Here is a 17,559-nt window from a genome sequence, read left to right on the forward strand (position 1 = left end):
TTTGGAGTTGTCCGCTCAATATGTAGGACATGGTCAGGGGACCTCCTACAATACACACACAAGTTGAACACAGAACCATACTCTCGCAAGATATAATGCCCAGTTGTGGAGGATGAGTCACATCTGGAAACTAGGCCAGATTCTTGCAGAAAGGGCTGGAGAGGGGGGAGGTTAAGAGAGAGGGAGAGGTGAAGAGATAGAGAAAGGGGGAGAGAGAGAGAGAGAGAGAGAGAGAGAGAGAGAGAGAGAGAGAGAGAGAGAGAGAGAGAGAGAGAGAGAGAGAGAGAGAGAGAGAGAGAGAGAGAGAGAACAGAAAAAGGCACACTCATTGTTTTATGTTTTATGGGGGTTTTCACTTAACCGAATGGGTTTAACAGTTATTGAAATGAGGCGAATTGGCTGGCACGTTTCTCAACGGTAAGTTCTTTTTAAATGAAAATGCTTGACAGTGTGAATTGTTTTAATCAGACATCAAGGGAGCAGGCTATGTAGTTGGTTATTTTGTTAAGTGAATTGTTCTTATTAATGATCTAGTTGATAGACATGGCCGATTTAGTAGGTAATTATTTCAGCAGTTTGGCTATCAAATAACTATCAAAGCATGACCATATTTGGATTTAATTGGTGAAGTAGTCTGTGTTGTCAGTAGTCCCAGTTAACTGAAATGCGTGAGCTTACTTTAGGCCAACACAATGTTTGCATATCTAAATTCTGACTTTGAAAGTGAACTGGCCAAATGTTATTTTCTGAGTAAAATATGTAGAATGCAATCAATGATCGAAACACAAATGTAAAGCAGGCCTCTATTAAACATTTCAAAGATGTTATATGTCATGTTCACATCTCTTTGTGAAAAGGACGTCGTGTGTCGTTGTACCGTGTTGTGGAAAAATGCCAAACAAAAAAAACATCTTGTCCACTCCAGTTGAATTGCCCAATTCTTGAGTATGTGTGACTGACGTTGCTTTACCAGCGCTGTTTTTAAAAAACATATTTTTGGAATCAATAGTAATCAATCCTTAGTTAAGAAGTAACAGCTATTTGTAAGCAGAGGTATCTACAAACATGTGTGCAGATTCACGCAGTGTGACAAACCCCGCTAACAAAAATCACTATGAACAATTCCTATACAAACTCCATTCACTGCAAGTGTTGTATTCTTTATCTTTGTTGGTATGGTTATTATTTCATTCATTCAATGAAGAACTCATTGATTTTTCATGATGGTTTTTGTGTTCCCTTTTCATAGTCATACTTTCAACTGACTTACTTGTCATTGTGCATATGCTATGGCAGAATCAATCATTTGATAAAAGCCAATTATAATGATAATTTAACATTTTACATATATAGTTAAATAAAATGTAATTCAGTTTCAAGTGCCCAAGTTTATGAGTATGCATAGGGCAGGCTGCTAGCCCTGTTAAACACATTCCCAATGTCCATATAGGCTGCATATGCTATAGGGGACCAGAGTGGAAAGGAAACTCCCCAAAGAAGGCGTTGGTAAGACGACTAACAACTAGAATCACGTTTTTTAGGGTAGATTGTCTTGAGGCAGACAGTGGCCGGGACTCTGGAATCCCAACCACATGGGCTCTGAGATGGCGGTGATGAATGATGAGTTTATCCACGCATGTCGCTGGTCTTGTTATAGCATTCCCCTTCGTTGCTGCTTCCGACCCCATTTTATAGTCCATGTTTTACTTCTCTTCTTAATTGTGAACAGGATCACTAACTGTAGTGGTATGGAAGTTGGCCAGAACACTACAGCTGTTTTCTTAACATCTGTTTTGAGTACAGCTGATACACATCACATGAGCTATTGTTTCTTAGTTTGATTTTGTCTTGCTTTCTTGCTTGATTTCTTTCTTATCCACACTATTTCTATCTTGTTTTCTTTCTAACTCTGAGTGCAGATGGTGCTGGTAGACAACATGAAATATGCCTCTTCTGAGAAAAGGTGAGCAAAAACAGGTTGAAGGAAATACGTCAACCTTTGCCCATGTTGCATGGGGGGACATATTGTATTGATTTATTGGAATTATCTTCAAAGCCAGTTGGTTTTTATTGAAATCCACAAAGCCTTGAGGACAACATGAAGCGGAAATTTACTTTTTACCATGCCAGCTTATTTCCTCTAAAACCAACACTCACGTTCCCACCACACATATTATTGACAGCAGACATTCTCTGGTCCCGTTATTGCAAATCCCATCCTGAAAATCTCTACACACATCGTTCCTGCTTTTTCTGGGAAACATATCAAATTACGGTTGTAAATAGTTGTTGTTGAGGACATCTGGAGGAGCCATCATGGTAAAGAACCCTAAACACCTCATGTGGGAGTGTTCTACCAAGACTTGGAAAACATCCAGTGCCTCCCTCGCTCCCTCGCTAAGTGCATGTGTGCCTTCACGTGCGCCAATCCGGGTGCACAAGGGAAACAGGAGATGCTGCTTCAGCCTTGTGTGTGTGTGTGTTTGTTTTATGCATGTATTTGTATGTTTCTCAGGTAGTCCAGATGTGCATCTCCATGCATAAGCAGACAACATGGTGGATGCATGCTGCATATTGTTAATGTTTGTCGCTATTCATTTCCATGTGTGTTTTTGCATGATATGGTGTTTGCGCTGGTGTGTGCACTTATGTGTGTGTGTGTGTGTGTGTGTGTGTATGTGCTTTCAACAGCTGTTTAGTTTCTAGGAACTCCACAAGAAAGGGTGCAGTTAGTTGGATTCATCAAGGCTGTAGGATGAAGTAGAGAGGGAACTCATATCTCTTAGTCGTGACATCATAGGCAACTGGCAATAACAAAAGAGCATTGCATCTAAATAGTGGCAGATGGAAAAGATTATGCAATGTGTGTATATTTTGGTTTCAGTCCCCGGACATTGAGGAGACCTGTGAGATCACTGTTCTTAAAGCAACAATTTCATGTTATTTTATAGAACGACCCATATTTTCTATCTTACCATATCCAGTGTTAAGTTTTTCCCCTTACTTTATTATTATTCCCATTTTTTTTCCTGTATTTCTTGTTTTTTTTCTTGTTTTTGTTTTGTATTATTTATTTTTTATTATTTGTCCTATTTCTGTCTACTTTTCCTATATTAGTTTCCTGTATTTCATACATACTATCTACATTTGTCCTGTAAAAATCGTAACAGCACAAAATAACCTGGTTGGTTTTTCTAATGTGCTACATAAATGAATTGTCCTTTAAGTTCAGCCTGTCCTCGTGTGATCTGTGTAATGGTTTGAGGTTGTCCTTTCTCTGTTTCCTCTAGTGAACCGCGCTCTCCTGACGCTTCTGGTGGTCATGGTGTGTGTCCTGCTGCACAGCAAGCTGTTCAGGGCTCCACCACCACCGCGCCCACAGACAGGTAAACCCCCACCCAGGGAAAGGTTCTGATAGGCCTGTGGGACCATGGGTATAATGCTCTGCTTGCTCTTTCAATGACTTCACAGGGACAGGTTGAGTGGAGCACTGGACTGGTTTACTGTAACATGGGACAAACACACAACCAGTGTGCACATATAAATAGCAAGCTGTAGTCTGTTCCCGCTGGAACACAGAGTAAGATCGATGCTTCTGAGCAATTGACATATTGCCCAGCATAACGTGATCGTATAGTGGTATTTTAACTAAAACCAAAAGCACATAACACAAAACAATATTGCATTTTCAAGAGCACAAAATAAACATGCCTGTTATATGGGACAAACACACAGCCAGTGTGCACAAATAGCAAGCTGTAGTCTGTTCCCGCTCAAACTATAAAAGAGGAGCCCCATGTTAGTGCGTACAGGTCACGTACACCTCGTGCTTAAGGACTCCACACATTACACAATTACTTCTTCACAAACCAATGAAACAAAGGGTTTTACAAGCATTAAGTTTGTCAAGCATGTAACAAATTAAATGCTGATCGACTTTAAGGCAAGGCAAGGCAAGGCAACTTTATTTATATAGCACTTTTCATACACAAGGCAGACTCAAAGTGCTTCACATATAAACATTGTCATACAATAAAAGAAAATAATAGATAAGTAAAAAGTAAAATAGATAGAAAATAAAGGCAAAGTTAAAAAAAACATTTTAGAAAGGCAGAGTTGAAAAAAATGCATTTTAGAAAGTGAGAAAATAAAGGCAAAGTTACTAATAAAATAAAAAAAATAGAAGCATTGTAGATTTAAGATTTAGCAGAAAGCTAAAGCAAACATAAAAGTCTTCAGTCTTGTTTTAAAAGCTGTCAGAGTTGGGGCAAGTCTTAAACATCTTTAAACATCTTATTATGTGTGGTTTGCATTTTTAACTGAATATATATTTATATCCAAGCGGACCAAACTTACAATTTAATTTATATCCAAGCGGGCAACTTACCACAGCGTAAGATCGATGCTTCTGAGCAATTTACATATTGCCCAGCATTAACTTAAACACAAACTTCTGCTGTGGACTTTCAAAATAAAATATAAAAAGTTGGTTGGAGTCCCAAGTTTGACAGGAATTTAACAAATAAAACAAAGTCATTATTTACACTGTTACACCTGCACCCCCACTCAATAAGCCCTGAGCGATCCTAGCCTTGGGGTTAACGTTAGCCTTGGGCTAATCACTGAACCGTGTGAAAGCCCCTAAATAGTGTAAAAATAGTGTCCCCTGTTTCAGAAGGGATGTAATAAAAACAATGTCAACAATATTATGGTTCTTCCCTTCCTTATTAAGTGTATAATGTATTCATTCTATAATTCTCTTGTAGAACATAAGGACAACAGCAAAAATGATATTCCTGTGGTCATATGTGCGTCTGAAAACCGAATGGGCGCAGCCATGGCGACCATCAACAGTATCCATAGCAACACCGATGCCAGTCTGATCTTCTACATCGTCACTCTTGAAGGAGCAATCACACTGACACGGTTTGTCATCCTGTTTACATATATGTTGCTTTTATCCTATCTAATAGTGGTGTTTAGGTCACTCATTTATCAGGGCTTGGTTTGTGTCCTGATCTATTGATCAATTTATGTTTTCTGATTAATATTGGAGGACGTTTTTTATTTTGATTAATATGTGTTCATAGGGCGCACTCACACTAGGCAAAGTTGCCCTGTACCGTACTCAAATACAATTGCCCCCCCCCCACTGTGCCGCTGGCCTGTGTTCACACTAGTCAATCTCAACAGTTGCCTCTTGTACATATAGGTTGCGTATCCGTGCATGTGCGCGTGTCGGCTCATTATCATCTGTACAGTGGCCTGAGCACACCTCTCCGAATTGCACTGACGCCACGGAATTGAACTGTACTTGAGTACGGATGGCGTGCTCACACTAGCCAAACGCTCTAGACTTTAGGGGGCAAACGTACTCGGGCACGGTACAGATGGCCTAGTGTGAGTGTGCCCATGAACTCGCAAAAGAAGATGCGATAAAAGTTAAGGTATATTTATATCAAATTGTGTTGTGATCTTCACAGAGAACGATTAATTTATTCTGTTGTGATACAATCCCAGTTGTGGTTGTAGGGTCCAAGTACAACCAAACTCTTTCTTCTCCCCTGTGTGTGTAACTTGAGTGAGTGTGTGTGTAACTTGAGAGTGAGTAGGCTTGTTCTCTCATTCTCGCAAAATGTGTGTCATGTTGTTTCCTCCCAAACCCACCAAACTCTGGGCTAGAAAACGAGTCCTCTTTCCCCCCACCCCAGGCCAGCGATTCAGCCAGCATGACTTTTGGAAAAAGGCTGCCAATTCATGTGGTCCAGCGGGCGTGTTTTTCTTATTTTTCCTCATCGTGGGTGCCACTTGAGTAAAAGACAGACCCGTTTGAATGATACTGCTCCTTTTTAATTTCCCACAGGCAGTATATAGAGCGCAGCGCATTAAAGGGGATTAAGTACAAGATCCTGGAGTTCAACCCCAAGGTTCTGAGTGGGAAGGTGAAGCCCGACTCATCGCGACCGGACCTCCTACACCCGGTAAGCCCTGAAACACTGCTGCTTGGCTCTGTTCGCCACATGATTGATTAAATATGTTTAATATAATATGTACATAATGGGAAAACAATTTTACGTGGGCCTTATTCACTTATTGACCGAACGCCCTGCAGTCAGCCTATTATAATTGTCTGCTTACTTTGCAGCTTAATTTTGTACGCTTTTATCTACCCCTGCTGGACATTAACTACAACAAACTGATATACCTAGACGATGATGTCATTGTGCAAGGTTAGTCATTTGTGTGTGTGTCTGTGCGTGCATGTGTAAATGATTACTTGCGTGTGTGTGTGTGTGTGTGTGTGTGTGTGTGTGTGTGTGTGTGTGTGTGTGTGTGTGTGTGTGTGTGTGTGTGTGTGTGTGTGTGTGTGTGTGTGTGTGTGTGTGTGTGTGTGTGTGTGTGTGTGTGTGTGTGTGTGTGTGTGTGTGTGTGTGTGTGTGTGTGTGTGTTGGAGTGAATGGCTGGGTGTGTGTGTCCCCTTCGATAGCTCAGTTGGTAGAGCGGAGGACTGTAGAGATAACACTGAAATCCTTAGGTCGCTGGTTCAACTCCGGCTCGAAGGACATTTTGGCTGCTGTAGTGTTTTCCCTATTCTGAGCCTATCTTCACCCTTGATATATAACATAATGAACAACACTGACTATAGTATTTAATAAACTCATTTTGGACTTTTTTCACAGTCTTATGTTGCCTGTATCGTCATCAAACATTTACACAAAAGAGTCCTATAGAATTCTATGTCATTTATAAACGTTCTAAAGTGTTCATGATACTAGATAACACAGTGATGTAACTGAAGGGGATAACAACAGAAGCTCCTCTCGCCAGGCGACATCAAGGATCTGTTCAGCATCCGACTGCAGCCGGGCCATGCTGCTGCCTTCGCCAGTGACTGTGACCTGCCCCCCACCCACGAGATGGTGCGCAGCATGGGTATGCAGGTGGGTGCTGGTCGTCTCCTACTTGTTTGAAGTGGAACCAAACCCAGAACACCGCACGTCGATTGGTTTGCATTAAGTGATTGATTGTCTCTCTTGGTCAAACACATGCCTGTGTCACCTCTTATGGGCGGATGTGGCTGCTGTTGATTATTTTCCTCCACTTTGTGAAACTGAATTGGAGGAGTGTTTACAGGGAAGCTGACAGCCCTGCAGCCCCAGAATGATCAATACCTGAAACAAAATGAAGGGCGTGGTCAGGGGGTTAAAGTTTAACCATAGCTAATCGAACTGCAGCAACACCACCCCCTTATGGTGAAACCCTGATATTGTCTCTTTTTGACTGGATTAAAACAAGTGCCAGTGCGGTCTCCCTTTGAATTTAATTTAGTGTCTTGTATGTTGTTTAATAGAGACACAACGCCATCTCTCGTGTTCTGATTATTTGTCCCCCTCCCCCTTCTCTGAGATTTTTTTTTTTTGCAACTGCTATACAGACACATAGACAGGTCATGGCTGTAGAAGGAAGAAAACACAGAAACTGTTTGTGCTCCAAATGTATCTCCCAGACAACCTACATGGGTTTCCTGGACTACAGGAAGAAGGAAGTGAGAGACCTAGGCATCAACCCCAGAGATTGCACCTTCAACCCGGGGGTCTTCGTGGCAGACATGCAGGAGTGGAAGAAACAGAAGATCACCAAACAGCTGGAGAAATGGATGGAGGAGAACGTCAAGTGAGTGCCCCCCCTTGTACTCGGCGGGAGCCGTTTTGTTTTGCACTTTTGCACTTGCCAGACTAAACTTTGGACTCTTATGAAGACAACGCACATGGACTCTAATCAAAAAAAGAAAGATGATCTGCACATGATCAAAATAAATGAAACCTGCACAGACGTCTGCAAGTCACACAGTCTATGGGTTGTACTAACCGACCTCACTTGTTTTGAGGTGACCTTTTGAGGATAAATACCTATCCTCCTCTATCCTGGTCTCTCTCTCTCTTAGTCTCTTCTCTCCCATTTACCTAACAACGCCCAAAAAAGCACCCTCATTTTTGTAGAAAGACAATCATAGAATCGTCGTAGTAGTTTTAACGGAGCGAAGCACACTGATCACACTGGACCCGACATGGCCATTTGATTCGGGGCATAAGCGTTTTGGTTGGAATAAATCAGCCCTCCTTCTCCCCAACCAGGCAGAACCTCTACAGCAGCTCCATCGCTGGGGGCGTGGCCACCCCGCCCATGCTGATCGTCTTCCACAACAAGTTCACCACCATCGACCCGTCGTGGAACGTCCGACATCTAGGTGAGAGGGTTACCATGCCGACGTTTATGCGGTTGACACATTAAAGACAACTTGTGGCTTCAAGGCTTTTAGGGTGCGTCTCACTTCTGTAATGTGACTCGATTTGCAAGAAGAACTGGCAACCTTGTTCAGAACATGGAAAACCTCAGGATTTGACTCGATCGCACCAAATGGCCCATTGCAGGCTTTATATGACAGCAAGGGAAACATAAGACTATATTTTACGGATGTGTTTCAGGACCCTACTTTGAAAAGCGCTATATCAATAAATGAATGATTTCAAGTGTTGCTTTGAAGTAGAATCACCCTTTTTGTCGCCCCAACCAGGATGGAGTCCTAGCGCAAGCTACCCCACCTACGTCCTCGACAAAGCTAACCTGCTGCACTGGAACGGCCTCTACAAACCGTGGAAATACCCCAGTGTCCACCTCGACGTTTGGGAGAAGTGGTTTATCCCTGACCCCACGGGAAACTTCTTCTTGCTTCGACCCGAGAGCGACGGCTGAAGACTAAAGGCAGAGTCACCCGTTGTGGTTCCAATGTGGGTGTTGGAATGCAATGTAATCACTAGTGAGCAATGAAAAGGCTGACGTGGAAAACCAAAACTCATCAGTCAGGAAACTTTACACAATGGAAACTTGAGGGAATGTGACTGATGAGTGTATTAAGAAATTAGTGTTTTGTTCAGTGTCAGCAAGACAGCAATATAAATACATTTCTAAAGAAAGTATGACCCAGGAAATCGTTGAAAACACTTGATCGATATTGAGGATTTCAGCAAGATTCAATACATCCTTATATCTGGAAAATTGATGACAGAAGCTGAATGAAGACATCAATTTGAATTCTCCTGAAAAATGAATACTGTTGGTGGTTGCTATTTGTATGTTTTGCAGAGATATTTTAACCATTTCAAACCCTTAATCACTCTGCGATTGATACATGCTGATGTCGTGGCAAATAAGAGCAAATGTTCTCAGGAAAGTAAATAAAGTCAGAAAAAACCCACACAAGACCAAGAGGATTCCTTTACAAACACATTTAATGGCTCTCATGAAAGGAAACGCAACACTCCATAACCGCTCAGTTAAATATTAACAAATGTACAGTCATGTTGAATGCAAAAAGAAACAGAACACAGATGAACCCTACTAAAGAAGTGTCTATATATATTAATCCCTGAAATATCCGCCCCCCTCCCCCCCCATCTCTGATCCTAGATCCCCCACGACCCTGAACCGGGTCAGTCCGGCCCCTCTCACAGCTCTATCCTCCCTTTGGTACTCTGGGAAGGGAAACAAAAAGAAAAAGAGTTTTTAAATATATCCCCTACAGGAAACGGTAACAACACAGGGAAAGATTGTGCAGTTTTAACAGTGTACAGCTTGACCGTTATGAAAAAGAAAAATACCTGATCCACTTCTTCCTCTTCAACTTCTTCATCTTTGATTTCCTCCTCATCCTCCTCCGCACTCTCCTCTCCCTCGGCCTGCTCCTCTTCAGGCTCCTCCTCTGCCTCCTCTTCGACCTGGCGACAGAAAAACATTCATTCATGTGTTATTTTATATGGATTATATGAGGCTGGGACTCAGTTTGCAGTTTGGTAAACGCTTAAAAATGTTGAGGTATGAGGTTAGAGATGGTTGAGTTTAGCGAAGGGTTTCATGGTATGAAGCAATAAGGGAAAACACTGCAAAAAAAGGCCCACACAGTCTATGGGCTATTGCTGAGTCAGTGACATGTCATCAGTACACGGTATCTCTACATTTGACGCGCGTACCTTTTCGTCGACGTCCACGTTCATGCTGAGACGCAGCATGCGCTCTATCCGGTCCCCGTAGGCCTTGGTGTCGGCCAGCTGGAAGCCCGAGCGCAGCGTGGCCGTCTCGAACAGCACCACCGCCAGGTCGGAGGACGTCTGGTCCTCGGGGTCGCTCTGGGGGAAAGCACAGGTCAATAGGTCAATAGGTCAATAGGTCAAAAGGTCGTTGGCGTTCATGTGTTAAAGCCGTATAGTTGTAGTGATGGTACTCTTGAGGGGTTCAAATCGTAAAAAAAAATAAGCTTAATAATTATATTATTTAAAAATGTGTTTTTTATTGATAGCCTCAGAGAAATATGAATAAATACGTATGAATTATATGTGAATTACTATGGAGTGATTTCACTTACTGCTACTCTCTTGAGCATTTCCTTGATGAGAGGGTGTTTGGGGTTGATTTCTAGAGTCTTCTTCTGGTTTGCATAGTAGCTTAAAAGATGAAAAGAAAGTGGTGTCAGATATCAACGCGTTGACATACGCTTAGATCAGTTTCTTTTCAACCGACTTGATGCCTTTTCAAAAGCTACGATATATTTTTATTATTTCATTTTGTAAACTACATTGCAATGTTGTCCTGCTGAGCATATTCAAATAATTATGCATCCAATCAATTCATCCTTTTTCATTGTTATATTAGTATAGTTTAAGACTCATGCAGGCTTGACTTATATGGCAAAATACCATCACGATGATCATGAAAATAGCAAGGACTCTCCCCCCAGAAAACCCTGACTATACCAATCATTTAATGACAACATGCTCTTCTGACATTTATAATAAATAAAATGAGAAACTAAACAAAAAAACAATTGAAAAGCTCACTTGGTGGAGATGTCTTTGCCTGTCTGGTAGGCCTGGGCCTTCATGATCCGCTCCATGTTTCCTGACCAGCCGTACTGGCTGGCTACCAGTGCACAGGGAGACCTGGTCAGCCGCTGGGACAGCACCGCCTTCTCAATCTGCAGGGGGAACACATTCCCCAAAGGGAAAAATACAGTCAGCCTTTTGTCTCATAAATGGGGAACAGATCAAATTTTTACGTCCAACAAAATGGAAAACGCATTCAGACTTAACAATGGCATCACTTTTGCCAGAGATTGGATGAGATTTCGACACAGTTGAGACACAGTTCAAAAATAACGACAATGAATCAATAATCAGACTATTCAAATCTTGATTGTTAAATCTTGGGCCACTTAGCATCCATCGTGGCTCTAAACGCTGGGAGGGGGAAGCTACAAGACGGCAACCAGGCGAATACGGCCCTTAAAGCCCAGAGATGTCATCTCACCATGTCCTTCAGGGCCTTCTCCTTCATCCAGGTGGTGAGAGGCTCGTACTCCTTCTCCAGCGTCTCCCGCGTCTCCTTGGCCTTCTCGCTCTCGTCGAACTTCACGCCCTCCTTGGCCACGTTCTGGAAGCGCTTGCCGTCGAACTCGGGCAGCGCCTGGACGCAGTACTCGTCCACGGGCTCCGTCAGGTACACCACCTCGTAGCCCTTCTTCAGCAGCCGCTCCACGAACGGAGACGCCTCCGCCTGGACACACCGTGACAGCCGAGGACAACTTTAAGAGAGGTGCAGTCGGTGAGGTTTGAAGAGCGGCGATTTGAGTGTCTGCTGTTAGAAAGAACGGCCACAGCCATCTGTCAGCTGTTAGGGAGTTGAGGTTTTGCTATGAAAGCTCAGTTTGGCCTGTGAAGAGTCCCCGGAACTAAATTGGATTGTTCTCACAGATGCTCTTCATGAAGTTACATAGAGAATTGTTTGACATCTTTCAGAGATTATTTCCAAAAAATTCTGGAGGAACATAATCAAGACAAACTTGGGTCTCCATACTTCAAAATTACCCTAAAAATCTATTGTTATAGGAACAGAATGCAAAACACGAATCACCTATGCTTAAGCCCTACCAAATGAAGTTGAATCACATTCAGAAAACTTCGGCCATCGGAAGCCTTTCAGCGGTCGCTAACTACCTTTCGCTAACTACTGTACCTACGCTAACTACCACGACACGGCAGGTATCTCACCTCCTTCTTGCTGGTGCCGGACATGAAGTAGATCTTCTCCTGCTTCTCCTTCATGCGCTCCACGTACTGCTCCAGGCTGGTGAGGTCCTCGCTGTGGGACGTCTGGAAGCGCAGCAGCTTGGCCAGCCGCGTGCGGTTGGAGTGGTCCTCGATCACGCCCAGCTTGATGTTGGTGCCGAACTCCTTCCAGAACTTGTCGTTGTATTGTGCCTCCGCAATCTTCTTGATCATGTCCAGCGTCTTGCGCACCAGCTTCTTACGAATTACCTGGGAGTGGGCCGCAAGGGAAATTTGATTTGATCATTTTGTTTGCCAACCAACACACTAAACACAAAAAATTTGATGATTTCCGATCCATTCCAATCCAGACATTCTGGGTTTCTCTATTTCACAAACAAAAGGGGAATCCATGTGAATCACGCATGATTATCAAAAGGCTTTCCTTTGCTTCATTCCAGCAGCCTATTTCATAACCCCAAAACAAATGTTGAAGCTTGTAGTTTGTGGTGAAAAACATAATGTCATGTTGTGGCATAGCCCTGCATAAAGAAATGAATGAAACAAAACCATAAATAGATGGAGCTGCTCACCTTCAGCAGCTTGTGTTGCTGGAGTGTTTCTCTCGACACGTTCAACGGAAGGTCGTCAGAGTCCACCTGATTGGGAGAACGTTAAATAAATATTAAAAAGTACTCGAGTAAGGGGGGGAAGTAAATACTCAGATACGACTTTTACAAAGAAGCTATTTATACAAATTGTACACTCACCACACCCCTAACAAAGTTCAGATACTTGGGCATCATGTCGTGGAAGTCGTCTGTGATGAACACACGGCGGACAAACAGCTACAAAAAAAAAAAAAAAACACAACATCACTTAGGGAAGTTGAAACCCTGCAGTGACTCATTGAACAGGGAGGCGCCCCACGGTGCCAGACCTCGGGACGAGGCCGACCCAGCTCCTAGCCAGCCTCAGTGTGAGCCCGCCCTCTATCGGGGGGACACAGGCGAGAGGTCCGGTGCAGCGTACCTTGATGAAGTCGTTCTTCTTGGTGCCGTACTCGTCGAACAGGCCCCGCGGGGCGGCGGCCGGCACGAAGAGGATGGACTTGAAGGTGACCTCGCCCTCCGCCGTGAAGTGGATGTGTCCCAGGGGCTCCTCCGTGTCCTGGCCACAGATTACAGGAGAGGTTTAGGAACATGTAGTGTATTTTAGAACAGTAAGATCGGTGCTATCATAGACGGATTCACAAGTAAGCCTGCTTCTATATGGTGATATTTCATTGTTTCTTTGTTGAATAAAGCTTCAAAGCTGTTCTGTGATAATATCCACATATTCACAAGAGATGCACAATGTGAGGGGTCTAGGGAGAGGTGAAGGGGTCTAGGGAGAGGTGAAGGGGTCTAGGGAGAGGTGAAGGGGTCTAGGGAGAGGTGAAGGGGTCTAGGGAGAGGTGAAGGGGTCTAGGGAGAGGTGAAGGGGTCTAGGGAGAGGTGAAGGGGTCCAGGGAGAGGTGAAGGGGTCTAGGGAGAGGTGAAGGGGTCTAGGGAGAGGTGAAGGGGTCTAGGGAGAGGTGAAGGGGTCTAGGGAGAGGTGAAGGGGTCTAGGGAGAGGTGGTCTCACCCTAGAGAAGGTCTTGTAGAAGGACTTGTACTCGTCCTCCTCCACCTCCTTGGCCGGTCTCTGCCAGATGGGCTTGATGTCGTTCATCAGCTCCCAGTCCCACACCGTCTTCTCCACCTGACACCAAATATACAAACACAATTTTCTTCTGGTCATTCCAATGCCAAATTCCATGAAATAGTTTGACCTTGATCCTATACGGACCAAAATAAATACATTTATTTTTGTGTTTGTGTGCAACAACATTTCTACTACTATGATATAGACATATTTTAAAGTATTATCTCATCGTTTATCTGCCTACCTTCTTGGTCTTGGGCTTGTCTTTGTCCTCCTCCTCCTCTTCCTCCACATCCACCTCATCCTCCTCCACATCTCCCTCCTTCGTCTTCTCCGCTTCGGCTTCCTCATCGATGGGCTCCTCAACCGTCTCGGTCTGAACAGGAATACGGAACAGTTTCACCCATCCTTCCTTACGTTGGCCAGCATCTCATGGACAGTGGCTCGTTGAAATACCGCGGGATGTGTAGAAGACAATGTGTAAGAGGTGTAGACATTTTCCACCTCGTGGCCATCTTGTGTTAAACAAGCTTAAGCTTCGAACGGCAGCTAGCGTGTAGCGCTAACATGGCCATTAGGGGAATGAGGCCCATGGTTGGGGGTGGGGTTGGGCTCACCTTGCTGCTCCACACGTAGATGGGGAAGTTGATGAACTGGGAGTACTTCCTCACGAGGGTCTTGATGGTCTCCAGCTCCAGGAAATCTGACGCCTCCTCTTTCATCACCAGCCTGGGAGCGGCCCAAATAAAACAATATTTACAATTCATGTGCAGTAATTCTGGGTGCTGATATCTGTATTCCCATTATTTTATACAATTTGTTGCTACAATGCAAAATACGTACGTTGGTGCAACAGTGTTTACACATGACTACAGCATGTCACCGCCCTACTATATGAAAGGCCACCATAAAGACTGGCGCCTGATCGTCGCGTCGTTAAAAAAATGGTCGCCATGACAACTCACGTGATGGTGGTGCCGCGGCCCAGCGTGTCCCCGCGGGGGTCCTCCACGATGGAGAACTCGTTGGAGTCGGACTCCCAGATGTGCTGCGTGCCGTTGTTGTTCTTGGACGTCACGATCACCTTGTCCGCCACCAGGAAGGCGGAGTAGAAGCCCACGCCGAACTGGCCAATCAGCTCGGAGGAGGACTGGTCCTCCCCCTGCGACTCGGTCATCTTGGTGAGGAACTCGCTGGTGCCCGACTTGGCGATGGTGCCCAGGTTCCTCACCAGGTCCTCCCTGGTCATGCCCACGCCTGTGTCGGTGATGTGGAGCAGGTTGTTGGCTTTGTCCGCCTGGAGGTGGACACACACAGCAGGGGCTTCTGTTCAGTTTGTGAGGGACGCACGCGACGTGACGAGCGTGTTCAGCCCTGTGATTGGACTTGATCGACATTCAGTGAAAAACTGGTGGTAAGGTAAAGTAATGGTTGGGAAGATGGAAGAAGCCTGACAATTATTTTGCCACAATTTTGCAACAAAATGTCTAGGGTAGAGGTGCACTGATTGTTTTGGGAATGGTGAGGTTTATATTTGGAATCATTGTTGGTTACACTGATTTCAGTCATTAGTCATCATGAGACTACACCGACAAGATGCGGTTGCAGTGACTGCAGCCTTAAGCCTCAAGACTAACATCCATAATGTCCTGCAGCTGGGTTATTTGCAATGCAAATATTTAAATCGTCAAACACACACACACACTCTCCCCCCAGCTTCTCTCCCAGAAGGCTAAATGCCCTGTCGGTCTCCTCTGACCCGGGTCCTAATGACGCCACGCAAAGCAGGAGTTTGAAAAATAGTGAACACACAAATGAATTAAACACACAAATGAATTAAATAAGAGTTTTAAACGGGCTGACCCACCTTGATCTTCACAGTCAGCTCTTCCATGCTGCCGAGCGCCGCGTCGTCCGTCAGTGACATCAGCCGGATCTTATCCAGGGCGTCGGAGGCGTTGGAGATGAGCTCTCTCAGGAAGATCTAGAGCGCACGGCGCCACGCATGAACCTCCGTTAAACAAGGAGCAGGGGGTGGCTTCACACGTAGGAGGCGTTTCAACCGATGTTATGACACACAGCGGGTTTACACAGTGCGGGTTTTGCATTTCGGAACTAATGGTTGATTTGTTATTTTTACGCACAGCTGAGAATTCGTGTTGTCATGAACTTATTTAATGGGCATTTTTGGACGTGCCTGTAACCGATTGAATCAAGTTAATAAAGGTTTATAATAACTGTTTGTAACAACACAAGCCATATGTATACTGTGTTTACTGAGTGTAGCAAGCGGACACCACAAATGACGTCCTCCTAATCTAAAGAATGTAAAACATTGTCCTTTACAGCAAGTCCCATCTTAGCAGGAGTGTTGGTGTGGTGGTGTGGTGGTGTGGTGGTGTGTTGGAGTGTCGGTGTGTCGGTGTGTCGGTGAGTTGTGTGCAGGCCGCCCACCTCCTTGTTCTTGTACAGAGAGTTGATGATCAGCTTCATCATGCGGTTCACCTCCGCCTGGAAGGCGTGCTTCTCCGACTTCTCCCGGATCTCTTTGATCTGTGCGGCGTTCAGCCCGTCCAGCTGGATCGCTTCCTCCTCCCTTTCATTAAAAAGATTTTTATTTTAACATTTTTTAATAATTTTTCAAAAGTATTTTTTTCTTTTTGCAACCACTTGACAGTAAGATTTTTTATCAACAAGTTAGTCACAGGTGAGTTTGTCACGTCAAATTAGACCCTGCCAGAGGTTTAAGAACTGACTAGCTTATCTAATATAAATTATTTATATTGTTAATTGTTTTTGATAACGCGACATTCAACCTACTGATTATTCCTGCGTCTTGAGCCACCGTCGGTTTTATATCTCAGTGTGGGATTTACAATACACTTACACTTAAAAGGAGATAACTTTGTCAAGGTCAGGCCTAATCTACACATAATCAAGCACTTCAACAAGTTTACACAAGCCCATTGTAAAATATAGTTTCCATCAATGGAACGATGGTGGTTTCATGTCATTCTGTTTTAACTCCTAAACAAATTTGGCCTTCCAGATTATATAATTCATTACATTTCTCTCTCTCTCTCTCTCTCTCTCTCTCTCTCTCTCTCTCTCTCTCTCTCTCTCTCTCTCTCTCTCTCTCTCTCTCTCTCTCACGGGAGTGTTTAGTGTTTAGTAAGTGTTTCCATGGCATGAAGCACCAACCTGTGGACGACCTCATCGTCTGTCCTCGACGCGTCTCTGCTCTTCCCCAGGTCCTCGTCAACAGCTCCATCGATGTCCAGATCATCCTCAGCCCTGACGGATGCTGGGGAGAAGAAAACACAGCTCAGACAACTTATCAATGTTCATATTGCAGCGCTCTCTCTCTCTTTCCCTGTTTGTTTCTATTGACAGGGCATAGAAATTACTCTCATTTTTTAAAAAGTAGATAGATAGAAACATTAGAGATTTTAGAATTTATTTAAAAATAACGCTTCCTGTTTATCACCTTATGTAGCCTAATTTTGTGTTATATGTTAATAACAGTCTCATCTCATTAACTGACAGCATCCGCACCGGCAAATTAGCAATACGGTGTTGCTGGAAATATACCTGAATAAATCATCAATATACTTACTGAACGCAAGAAGAGCAAAGATCAACCCCGCTATCCAAAACCGTCCCATTCCGGCTGCAGCTTAAACTCAGTTTTCTCGGATTGTTGCCCGTTAGATATTAATAAAGCATCTGTGTTCCTACTAAAATGAGTGGCACAAACTTATCCACGGTCCTTTAT

General features: G+C 44.0%; 2 protein-coding genes and 1 non-coding gene across 3 annotated transcripts; 2 read left to right on the plus strand and 1 right to left on the minus strand.

Moving 5' to 3' along the window:
* The first annotated feature begins 304 nt into the window (after window positions 1-304).
* On the plus strand, window positions 305-9,158 carry glt8d2 (glycosyltransferase 8 domain containing 2). The gene is made up of 10 exons (XM_084482691.1): window positions 305-417; window positions 1,920-1,963; window positions 3,291-3,386; window positions 4,767-4,926; window positions 5,864-5,981; window positions 6,146-6,230; window positions 6,829-6,941; window positions 7,508-7,674; window positions 8,136-8,248; window positions 8,576-9,158. Exons 2-10 carry the CDS (start codon window positions 1,945-1,947, stop codon window positions 8,752-8,754), a joined length of 1,050 nt encoding a protein of 349 aa, XP_084338817.1. The 5' UTR covers window positions 305-417; window positions 1,920-1,944; the 3' UTR covers window positions 8,755-9,158.
* AC3HAE_033376 (transfer RNA tyrosine (anticodon GUA)) lies at window positions 6,478-6,563 on the plus strand. Its single transcript is given in 2 exon segments — window positions 6,478-6,514; window positions 6,528-6,563. It is a non-coding gene; the product is annotated as a tRNA-Tyr (tRNA).
* Window positions 9,159-9,272: 114 nt separating the features above from the next.
* On the minus strand, window positions 9,273-17,559 carry LOC311363157 (endoplasmin-like). The gene is made up of 18 exons (XM_084483109.1): window positions 17,401-17,559; window positions 16,986-17,088; window positions 16,239-16,380; window positions 15,652-15,768; window positions 14,750-15,081; window positions 14,402-14,513; window positions 14,029-14,160; window positions 13,725-13,841; window positions 13,131-13,268; window positions 12,869-12,946; window positions 12,692-12,757; window positions 12,102-12,368; window positions 11,362-11,607; window positions 10,893-11,029; window positions 10,421-10,499; window positions 10,029-10,184; window positions 9,660-9,776; window positions 9,273-9,533 (listed from the first exon to the last, which is right to left on the minus strand). Exons 1-18 carry the CDS (start codon window positions 17,447-17,449, stop codon window positions 9,507-9,509), a joined length of 2,415 nt encoding a protein of 804 aa, XP_084339235.1. The 5' UTR covers window positions 17,450-17,559; the 3' UTR covers window positions 9,273-9,506.

Source organism: Micromesistius poutassou (assembly GCF_964030765.1).
Source record: "Micromesistius poutassou genome assembly, chromosome: 18".
In the NCBI taxonomy this organism is placed as follows: Eukaryota; Metazoa; Chordata; class Actinopteri; order Gadiformes; family Gadidae; genus Micromesistius; species Micromesistius poutassou.

Bases quoted from the DNA above. Each gene is read 5' to 3' on its own strand.
- glt8d2 (XM_084482691.1), top strand. The intron at 3,387-4,766 runs GTAAACCCCCAC...ATTCTCTTGTAG, and splicing joins ACCACCGCGCCCACAGACAG to AACATAAGGACAACAGCAAA. The intron at 6,231-6,828 runs GTTAGTCATTTG...TCCTCTCGCCAG, and splicing joins CGATGATGTCATTGTGCAAG to GCGACATCAAGGATCTGTTC.
- LOC311363157 (XM_084483109.1), bottom strand. From the start codon at position 17,449: ATGGGACGGTTTTGGATAGCGGGGTTGATCTTTGCTCTTCTTGCGTTC. The intron at 12,947-13,130 runs GTACGCTGCACC...TTTTTTTTGTAG, and splicing joins AGAAGAACGACTTCATCAAG to CTGTTTGTCCGCCGTGTGTT. The intron at 9,777-10,028 runs GTACGCGCGTCA...TTCTGTCGCCAG, and splicing joins ACGTGGACGTCGACGAAAAG to GTCGAAGAGGAGGCAGAGGA.